Genomic DNA, 11,147 nt, shown 5'->3' with positions numbered 1-11,147 from the left:
CTTGAGGCATTACTAGCTTAGATTCTACAATTTTTTGGGGAGGATTGCGTTGCAGTAGGAGAAGAAAGAGTAGCTTTTGGTTCTTCCGAGTTCACTTGTTAACGATGGCGTTCAATTATAAAAAAATTTAAAATTTAAGATATAATTATTAAAAAATAATTTTGAGTATAATTATAAGAAAAACGAAGTTAAAATTTTTTTAAAGCATTTTCTCCATTATATTCTTATATTCTTATGAAAAAATATTTATAGAAAAATAATTAATAATTAATATAAAAATAAAAATTTAATTTAATTTTGATAGATATATTATTTTTTGAAAATTTGATATAAAATTAAATTATATTTAATATATTTAATTTTTGTAATATAATATTAAAATAAAAAAATATTAAAAAATAATTTTTTAAAAAAATATAATGAATAATTTGTGGAAAGAAAAAAAAGAAAAAAAGAACATAGGAATAAATTTGAAAAGTTGGGAAGGAATGCGATTGATCGATGTGGCACAAATCCAATGGTTGAACAATACATGACACTAGGCCCCACCACAGCCAACGCTCTCCCAAATTCGAAACCCTCTCCTAAGCGCGAAATTTGAAGACAAAGCAAATTTCTCTCTTAGAAGACAAGAAATTGATTCTATCGAAACACTGTGAGATTCGTTCCTAATCGTTTTTGTTTATTAATTTATTTCAAATATTTATTATTCAAAAAAATTAAATTGAATGTTGCCTTCTCCTTCTTTCTATGGTTTTGAATTCCTTTCTTGTTTCTTTCTGGTTTTAGTTTTCAAGTTGATGCTTAGCTTTTGTTTGGTTGCTGGGAAAATGGAGGAAAATGCATGGAAGCAAATGTACGATGTAACAAAACAAGAACTCCCACATTTGTTTGGTTCCTCAGTCTTTTATGAACATTTTTCTTTTATCTGTCTATTTCAGAATATAATATGTGTCTAATAGTTAGGTTTTTCTGCTTCTTAAGGTAATTTTGAGGATTCTGCTTAGTGTACTACAAGATTGTTCACGTCCCTTTCATTTTGAGTAAGTTACTGGGACTTTTGAATTCAATGCGGCTTTGTGTCTCAACTTAAGACAAGAGTTTCTTTGTTCATATGTGAATTTGGGAGCTCTGGTTTGATTTTTTTTTCCTCTAATGTTTTCTAGGGTTTTGGAATTGTGAAGGGCTGAGTTCTTCGATTTGTTCATGTTTTGGGAAGGGTTGAGTTTTGCTGGCTTTCATACTTGAATAGTTTTTCTCTTCTCTTTTTAACACATTCACCAACATGATATCAACTTTGAAGACCATATTTTTTCAATTTTCTGCATAATTGGGAATTTTGGAGTTTGGAGTTTTTGCACAAGATATATATCAACATGAAGACACTTGCACAAATGAAAGCCAAGGTACCTTCTAGGGTTAATGCTCAACAATCGATATTTGAGCTGAGAAACAAAGTGGTTCTTGCACTAAGCAAGCTTGCAGATCGAGATACATGTCAAATAGGTGTTGATGATCTTGAGAAAATAGCTCAATCCTTGACCCCAGAGGAGATTACTCCATTTCTATCTTGCATATTGGACACAGACAAGGAGCAAAAGAGCACAGTTCGAAAGGAATGCATTAGATTGATGGGTGTTCTGGTGAACTTTCACACGAGTCTTCTGGGACCACATGTAGGTAAGATGGTTGCTACCATTGTCAAGAGGCTTAGGGATCCAGACTCCGTTGTGAGGAATGCTTGTGTGGAAACAATGGGGGTTTTGGCTTCTAAGTTGAGCAATCATGGAGGTGAGAAAAGTGGAGTCTTTGTTTTGTTGGTGAGACCACTTTTTGAAGCTCTGGGTGAACAGAATAAGCAGATGCAGTCAGGCTCAGCATTGTGCTTGGCTAGGGTCATTGATAATACCCATGATCCTCCAGTTTCTGTTTTGCAACGGATGTTGACTCGGACCATAAAATTGCTTAAGAATCCACACTTCATGGCAAAACCAGCAGTAATCGAGTTGAATAGAATTATTATTCAGGTCATTTTGAAACTATGGCTCAAATTCATTTTTAACTTGTGTGTTATTGGCCATTGCTCAGCCTCATTTTGTTGTGCAATTGCCTTGCATTAATAGCTGAATGTTCAAGGCATGTTTAGTTTGAATTTATGTGGCTTTTAACTAGGAATAATTAGGTGACCTGTAGATTTTGTATACAATTATTCCAAGTATCTTTGATCTTGGCATTTAAGGTGATGTAGTCTCTTTTGATGGTTAAGGTGGACTACCTCAGATACAAGCTCTTTATTTCATATTTCTGTCAATGTAGGTTGAAATTTGTACCATGACTTTGTTGTTTTTATCTATTTTGTGTTCTGTAACATAATTTTTGAATTAGATTAAGAACAGGTCACCATAATTATGATTTTATTAACCTCTGTATTTCAACTAAATAAATATGCATATCTGCAGAATATAATTGATACTTCTATTCCATCTTTTAATATATTAATCATTGCTGATGACTATACATCATCAGTTGCATATCCAAATTTGAGGATAAGTTACAGCTCGCCATACTATTGCCCTAGTTACATGATGTCTTGTGGAAATGTAAGAAAACGGATTGGTGTTTCTTTTAGTTGATAATGGACTGTGATTAGTATTTGAGATTCTAGATGGATAAGTTCCAATTACTTGTTATAAGTATTCAATTATCTGTATATCAGTTTTACTTCATTGTCTATTATAACTAATTAAGAATTGGGTTTGTTGTTCTCATAAGTTCAACTTCTTTGCATAATCACATTGTTTCATTCTTTATTTCAGGCAGGGGGTGCTTCATCACAAAATGTTCTATCTGCAGCAATGACTAGCATCCATGAAGCACTCAGAAATAGTGACTGGACAACTCGCAAAGCAGCTTCTATAGCATTAGCAGAAATTGCTTCAAGTGGTCAATCTTGGTTGGGTTCTTTCAAGTGTTCCAGCATCAGTTCTCTTGAGTCCTGCCGTTTTGACAAGGTTGAGATTAATTTAATACTTGTTTTTGGAGAATTTAAATTCCTTGAGTAATTGTTTTGCCTTCAATTATTATTATTATTTTTTTTAGGTAAAACCAGTCAGGGACACAGTACTTCATGCTCTACAGTACTGGAAAAGTCTTCCAGGGCCTGATACTCCTGAATCTTCGGAAACTGGATCTTCAATAAAAGGTTTGCTGGCCCATGACGATATAGTCATCTGTTAAATTGGATTTTATGAAATGTGTTCACTATTTGTCTTTGCTTTAGAATTGTATATTGTTGTTTTTGATATAGTGAATATAATTTGGTCATTCAAATGGTTTCCAAAGAGCACAACTAGTTGCTACTTGCTAGTAATATGAATTGAAGTTGCTTTTCAAGACAGGCAAATCCACCGGAAAGAATCCATAAATTAAAATAGTGTTCTTGACATTTTAGGATGCAAGAATAGTGCTATGAATTTAAAAGCTTACTGAGGGATTATTTGCACCAATTGAAGTGGAATATAATGGTTAGGAACCAAGATAAAAATAATAGGAAGCATCAAAGTTATTTCATGGACTTGAGGACAATAAATCATGTCTCTTCTCCTCTCCTGTTTAGGGAGCATTTCGGCTATTGAGCATTGCAGAAAAATGTATTAACTGCTTTATACTTTTTTATAAAGATAAATAATTTGATAATCAATTGGAGAGTTCACAGCTTAAATGTTTTACCACACAGTAAATATATATATATATATTGTGAAATATATATATCACCATTGCAACCAACTCTCTGATTGTGAAATTTGTCACTATGTAGTGGTACGCTACCACTGATCTTAACCATGTAGAATCCCTCTGTTCTTTTGCATTGTCTTTGAGATAAGTATTACTCTTTAGGTACATGAGAAGATTAAAGCTCCTGGTTATTTTTGAACTTCTGCAAAACATTTTTTCATTGCTTAAATCTTGATATGCACTTTGATTAGCTCCATTAATCTGGGATTTGCAATAAGTTATGTTGGGTTATGAATCCCTAATTTGACATGAATTTAGATATTTTCCTATATATGTTTGGTTGGAGAAACTTTTCTGCTGTTTGGAAGTATTTACTTCCTAAATTTTCAAGGAATTCAGTGTAACTTCTATGGATAAAGATTTGAACTTACAAAGGAGAAGGGGAAAAAAAATCAACCAAATCAATTTTCATACCCTTTAATGACTCTAATGTACATTCATGAATGTGATACAATTAAAAAAACCTAAGCATTTTTATTTCATCATGTAATTGAACAGAAAAAATAATATCCAATTGCTATCTTAGCTAGTGACATGCTATACTTGTGTGAACTTCATTGTGAGTTGTGATTGTGATTGACTCTTTTGCCTAATTTATTATTTAATACAGCAGTAATTTCAAGTAAAAGCATTGTAGTATGATATGGCCATATTTTTACATTTATCCTTTCGATGCTTCCTTCATTAGCATGTTTTTTGTTCTTATAATTATTCTATGGGCTTATCATGATACTCCATACAGAAAATTACTGTAGAGGCGAGTACAGTGATATCACCAGTATCAGTGACTCTGTGAGGAGGGATGGCACACCAAATAGAGTTACAAACTCAGCCAAAAGAAGGATTCCTTTATCTGTTAAGAAATCATATGAAAATTACATGGACTCTCGGCATTCCAAAGCAGATGAATGGCAAATTGAAATTTCAGTCCCAAAATCCCATAATGTTTCTTTAGCAGATCTTTGTAATGAGGAATCTGAGGATAGTTCTGTTACCAAGACATTGGAAAGAATCAGTTCTTACAATATTAGTACCCTGGATAATGGGTGTGAATATGTACCACTTGATGACAAGCAAGATTGTTCATCAGTGTCCAACCTAGTTTCTGACAACTTTGAGACCAAGTTTGTGGCTGTTTCTCACGACTCACTTGAGGTTGATGGTTTGTTAAGGTCTACAGGAAGAAACAGAAGGTTTGCAGCTGAAGTGATTAATAATGAGGAACAAACACACTCTGCAAAGATGAGAGATTGTAGAAGCCTTGATTCTACAGTCACGGAGACTAGCTTTCAACCTTTGCATGGATGCTGTTCCCAGGTAGCCAATGAAATGGCTTGCATTCAGAAACAACTTTTGGAGATTGAAAACAAACATTCAAGCTTAATGGAAATGCTACAGGTAAGTATATCTAGGAGTTTGGATTTTGTAGTATTGGTTTAGGGTTTTACATTAATTCAATTCATATGGACTTTCTGCTGTGGGGGATCTTTAGTATTCTGTTATCTGCTCAAGGCACAACATAACAAATGTTATCTTTGTTTCCTTTCTCTATGATTATGTGATCGCTAGTTGGCGGGATGCTAGTAGTAAGATAGCAATTAATTTGAAGAACTAATATGTTCAAATTCTGAAGATTTTTAATCCTTGAAAATGTGTCAATTACTTTCAATGTTTATTATCCTATAAAGCATATTTCAAATCTTATTTCAAATTTGCTTCTTGAAAAGAAAATTTCTTTCATCTAGCCTATTTGGCTTGGCTATTGTCGTAGATTCCATTTGAATGAAGAGTCAATGTCTAGAGGAATTGCTATCGGACAGTCTACTTTTGAAGTTTTTATTGCGATTAATATCTTGAATGATCATTCTGTTAAGGGATTGCTTACTTGCTTTGCAGCAATATGGAGATTAAATATTTGTCCATTCTCTTTCACTTCAAGTTCTGACAACTTTTTGACCTATTATTAATGGAAATAATTTAATTTGCAGGCGTTTTCAACTGGCATAATGGATAGCTTATCCATGTTAAGGTCTAAGGTGTCAGTTTTAGAGCAAGAAGTTGATAGAATATCTCATGCACTTCTGCAAGGGGGAAGACATTCTGATTCAGCAATCTCTAAGCTCATGAAGCAGAACCAAAGTGTTTCTTCTCCCAGACTTTCAACATCCACACCAAGGCTGTCTGTTGATATTCGCAACAAACAGCCTTCATTGTTTTCTGCAAAGAATTCTGACATTTGGGAGGAAAATACATCTGGTAGAAGCAGATCAAAGAATTTGAAAAGGGCGACAGAGATGAGGACAAATCCTACTGTAATGACTAGTAGGAATGCCGTGATGAAGGACATGCAGAAAAGCTCTGGACATGGAGCATTGAATTGCACAGGAAAAGTTGATGCTGTCCTTGCTTCAATTTCAGGTGCCAATGCAAGAGAAAATGGTCCAGAGAACAACAATTGCCTATGGCAACGTGTTAAAGGATTCCTATGCAAAGGGGACCTTGACTCTGCATATGCAGAAGCTCTTTGTTCTGTTGATGAACTTGTTCTCATTGAACTTCTGGATAGAACTGGTCCTGTATTGGAAAGTTTGTCCCACAAAACTGTCAGTGACATTCTTAGCACTCTGGCATCTTACTTCTTAGAACGAAGATTTACAAACTCTATAATCCCTTGGTTGCAGCAGGCAAGTACTTCACTCTATATTTTTGTTTATATTTTTTGCCACTTAATTGTAGTATCTTCATTATCTCTTTCTATCATGTGTTGCTCAATCTAATATTTTTTGGTTATTTTTTTTCCTATAATTAACTGGATTTTACAGATACTAGCCTTAAATTTGGAAATTGACATATTAGTTTGATAGTGTTTGGAACATCTTGGGTATTCGGTCTTTTAGTTGGCAAGAATATCTAGAAATGGTTTCAACAAACATTATTAGTTATATGTGTCTTTGGAAACTGACATTTTATTGATTTGTTGATAAACTTTTTATGGAGAGTTGCATAAATGCTTGTGAATAACTTGCTAATCTAATTTCAATTGGACAGCAGTATCTTTGATTTTCATCTTGTGTTGTTTTATTTATTTTTTTGTTAACCCCTTTAACTTTTAGTATCTGGAATTCTGGATGCAAGATGATGTGTTACTACAGGTAGTTTTTAATTCCAAATTAGTTGGCGTCGGCTATATAGTTTTTTTTTTTATTTGCCATTTAACTCTATTTGAGACCAATTTTGCATCAATATTCAGAAATTGTAAATTTTTTGATACTACTTTTTCTCCTCGTTATTTTAGGTCTCTCTCTCTTTCCTTTCTCACTTCTTCCACAACTAATTTATCATATTTCTACCCCTAGATGATGTGTTACTAATTTAGTATTTAAAAAAAAATGTATAATTTATGATATCATGTTTTTGTTTACTCTTTCTCCCAACCCTTCCCTTTCATTGTTCCTCCAAGAAACCTAAAAGATAAAAAGAGATAGTTTCAGTCCCACTCCCATGAGAGTGTAACATTTCTACTTGCTCGTGTAAGTTGCAAATTCATAAATTAACTCCACTACTTTTTCTATGATTTTAAAATGTTAATGTTATTTTTTTTTAATAAAACTAACCTTTGGATTTAATGCTCTATTCATGTGTATTTTGCATGTCAAATTGTAAGTTAATTAAATTATAGCAAGTATTCCATCTATGATTTGATACATGTATTTATAATTATATTAAATGAAAGTTCAATTAAACTCAAAGTTGATGAGAAGCAACAACAACAACAACTAAGCCTTAATCTCAAAAACTTCTATTAAAAAGAAATTATGCTTGAGTAATGTAAAATTCAATGGAAAGACTGGATGTTAGATCCTATTTGTCAAGTCCTTAATTTGTAATTAGACCATACAGTTGTGGCATGTTCTTACTTGAGCGCATTCGTAGTGGTTGACCTGATGTAGGAACACAAATAATTTTCAATTGCACAATGATCTTAAGGCATACCTAATGATCTTAAGACACACCTGATTCCTTTTTTGCACAAGGCAATGCATATCATATAATATAACACAACATTAATAATGTTTTCTTCACATTCCCTAATACAAGGAATCCTGGATCCTTATTTTCAATGTTTCTTTTTAGTGATTATGGATTAGTAGCTGAGCAAATTCTTGAACCCTTGTGTGCTATCAATTACATGCAATACATTTTTTATGGAAAGACAAGAATGAATCTGTAGTTACAATATTTCCGTAGGTAGTACTCTTCTGTTTGTCTTTCAATCATTTGCAGCAGTTTGAACTGACCTAATATGTTTGAATCGAATTATAAGATCTGTTATTTCTTTCAACTTTTTAAAACCATTAATTATGTACAATTTTCAAAAGAAACCTATAAATTTCTCTCCTTTTAGGTAGTGGAGTTGAGCACAATTCATGGACCGGATTACTTTGTCCTCTCTGCTAAAGCAAGAAGAGAATTCTTGTCTGCAATTCAGGAGGCTTTTAACATGGAATTTTCTAATCCTGCACAGAGAAGATCCGTCACTCAACTTGCAATGAGATTGTGCCACCTGTGGGGTAAGACAAATTTATGGTGAATCTTCATTTCATATAATTATTAACCAAACTAGCATTTTTCATTTTTATTTTACATTGAATGATTACACGCATTGTCCTTCAAAGGCATTTCTCTTCACATAGAAAATTATAGGGCTACATTCATAATAGTTTAAGGGCCCACAATTCTTAAAGGTTAAAGAATTCCTATTTCAATAAGAATAAAACTTTATAGAATAAAATTAATTAGGATACTTAAATAGTGAACTTCTTGCAATGACTAGAAATTGAATGTCTTATTCTCATTCCAATTCCGCATTATAATTACCAAAATGTCAATATTTTAACACTAGTGTTTCATTTATTTGTCGTTTTATTATTGTACAGTTACAAACTACTAGTACTAAGTAGGATACATTTACTCTTGCAGGCAATAGCTGCCAATAATCAGAAGACTTCTTTCAAATAGGTGTATTGTTCATGCAACTGATGTTGAATCCGGGCCTTTGAAAATTTTATTTTCCTAGATGTGTTTCGAGAAGAAAGGATTTTATTATGAATCTGGGGCTGATTGTTTTGTGTTGCATTTGGGTCATTTAATAATTTCTTGCCTCCACAATTCGGGTTGAATCTGAAATATGACTAGAATTGGCTTGGTTAAACTCGGAACCAAAATCGATCAAAGGTTTAAGAGCTTAATAGGATCAGAATTGGGACATTGGTAGGCGGGCTTGGTCCCTCCCTTCCTAGACTTTTGAATCTGACCAAATTGAAACAAGCAAATTGGCCCTCATCAAAGCAATAAAAAAAATTGACCGTTGAATTACATCAAACTTGAAACGGAAACTGTCTTTGAACCAAATTAAATCTATGCAGTCTGATTCAAGACATTTCAATTAGAAATAGCTGCTTCTGATTCCAAATTGGAGCAAAATTAGCCTGTGATTAGGACCATCTCCAAGTACCATTATAAATATAGCTACGAGTTAAGGTTATCAAACAACTACTCAATGGTGTTAAATACAAACACCTTGATACAATTAGCTAACCTTGTAGATGGAGTGGATTGATTATTAAAATAATGGGCAAATAGGACATTTTGATGTTTTCTTCAAGGAAGCTGGCAATAGGTTTGATTGTTTCTTAAGGCTGTAATGGTAGTGCCTTTAATCAGCAGCGTTTGATATATATATATATACACACACACACACACACATCGATCTTCTCTTCAATTCCCATGTAAGAAATTTTCAAGAAGACGGTTACACACTTAATTGGCTTCCAATCCTTTTGAGCTGAAGAATAAGGCCAGTTTGGTTATTAAAAAAAAGCTTAGGAATGAAAATGAATGGGTTTTATTCTTTTTGCAGGGTATATGAAAATTATTATTTTTTATTATTTTTATTTCCATAAATTAGAGAATTTAATTTTCACAACTAAGAGAATTATTATTTTCTTTCTCAACTAATGAATCAAAACATAGAAATGGAAATGGCTATCTTGTTTAAAGTTAAATGCTCAAATTCATCAATGTAGTTGGAATGTTTAAATATTTATATTACCATATTATTAATTAAAATAAAAATTTTAAAAATAATATTTTATATTTTCATATAATTAATTAAAATTAAAAATTGAAATATAATTATAATAATAAAAATATTATTTTTATATTTTCATCTAATTAATTAAAAATTAAAATTAAAATGATTATAATAAAAATATAAAAAATAATATTTTAAATTTATATAGTTAATTGAAAACTAAAATTAAAATTAAAATGAAAATTAGTTATGGCAATTAAAAATATAAAAATAGTATATTCATATTTTCATATAATGAAATAAAATTAAAAAGAAAAAATATAAAAAAGTAATTTTAAGTTGATTTTCAAACAAACAAAAAATAACTTCAATTATTCTTCCGCAGCTTATATATGCGAATCAAACATCTGGAAAAAGAATTTGATTTTGATTTTGTAATGAACTAAATATAAATAAAAATTAATTATTTCATTTCTGATTTTGTTCGATTCCGATTCTAATACTAATTTTAATTTCAATGTACAAATCAATTAAGCCCTAAGTTATTAGTGTATAGAAAGAATCATAGATAAAGGAGTAAGGGTTACACATTTACAAGATTTTGCTGAGATCGAGAAATGATTTTGGTAGCAAGATACTAGTTATGAGATCAACCAATGGCAAAAAAACTTTGAACCCAGGAGTAGCTAGAGACTCTTTTTGAATTCCACAACCATTAACCACTTTAGATTGTAAAGGCTCATGGCAGGGTGTCTTTTGCATGTTAAGAATACTTTTGGATTTGTGAAGTAGTAGAACTTAATTTTTTTTGAGACATGTTTTTGTATCCCGATTTGTGGTTGGGGTGTCTAAACGCAGATACTATTGGCAATGAAAATGATTACCAAAATTGTTTTGGTATATTTGCAACATTATAAATTTGCTCTATTTGTAAATTTATGCTTTATATTTCTAGTATTGTTGCACTATGCCTCGTTACACATTTGAACATTTTGCTCATGGATTTTTCAAACACCATGTTTAAGTTAAGGGTGTTTACCCTAGACAAATTGCTATCTGATATATTACAAAGCAAATTTAAACAAAAGAATAAAATTGGTCTAAAATCATAACTTTCATTCATTAAATAAACTAGTTTAAATACATAAAATTCTTGTTCTTTCCCTTCACATAACTAATCATAACAAAAATAAATAGGCATAATGCAACAATACAAATAAATCTAAATTTCCTATCAAATGCATCTCTTACATTTTGC

At 31.7% G+C, this 11,147-nt stretch overlaps 1 protein-coding gene across 3 annotated transcripts; it reads left to right on the top strand.

Moving 5' to 3' along the window:
* Positions 1-565: 565 nt before the first annotated feature.
* On the top strand, positions 566-8,964 carry LOC110639720 (TORTIFOLIA1-like protein 2). Of its 3 annotated transcripts, none has more exons than XM_058138182.1 (10): positions 566-655; positions 790-856; positions 985-1,043; positions 1,167-2,027; positions 2,817-3,011; positions 3,100-3,202; positions 4,538-5,193; positions 5,784-6,483; positions 8,205-8,366; positions 8,776-8,964. In XM_058138182.1, the coding sequence occupies exons 4-10, from the start codon at positions 1,377-1,379 to the stop codon at positions 8,790-8,792; spliced, it is 2,484 nt and encodes an 827-aa protein (XP_057994165.1). In that variant the 5' UTR covers positions 566-655; positions 790-856; positions 985-1,043; positions 1,167-1,376; the 3' UTR covers positions 8,793-8,964. The 3 variants fall into 3 exon arrangements, with proteins under 3 accessions (XP_057994165.1, XP_057994167.1, XP_057994166.1); XM_058138184.1 differs by having other exon boundaries at positions 790-863; XM_058138183.1 differs by lacking the exon at positions 566-655 and having other exon boundaries at positions 698-863.
* Positions 8,965-11,147: the final 2,183 nt, after the last annotated feature.

Source organism: Hevea brasiliensis, chromosome 16 (assembly GCF_030052815.1).
Source record: "Hevea brasiliensis isolate MT/VB/25A 57/8 chromosome 16, ASM3005281v1, whole genome shotgun sequence".
NCBI lineage: Eukaryota > Viridiplantae > Streptophyta > Magnoliopsida > Malpighiales > Euphorbiaceae > Hevea > Hevea brasiliensis.
Note: the sequence above shows the minus strand (reverse complement) of the source record. Positions and strands in the feature narration are given on the sequence as shown.

Coding starts and splice junctions, on each gene's coding strand:
- LOC110639720 (XM_058138182.1), top strand. CDS start 1,377: ATGAAGACACTTGCACAAATGAAAGCCAAGGTACCTTCTAGGGTTAAT. Junction 3,203..4,537: donor AACTGGATCTTCAATAAAAG/GTTTGCTGGCCC, acceptor TACTCCATACAG/AAAATTACTGTAGAGGCGAG. Junction 6,484..8,204: donor CCCTTGGTTGCAGCAGGCAA/GTACTTCACTCT, acceptor CCTTTTAGGTAG/TGGAGTTGAGCACAATTCAT.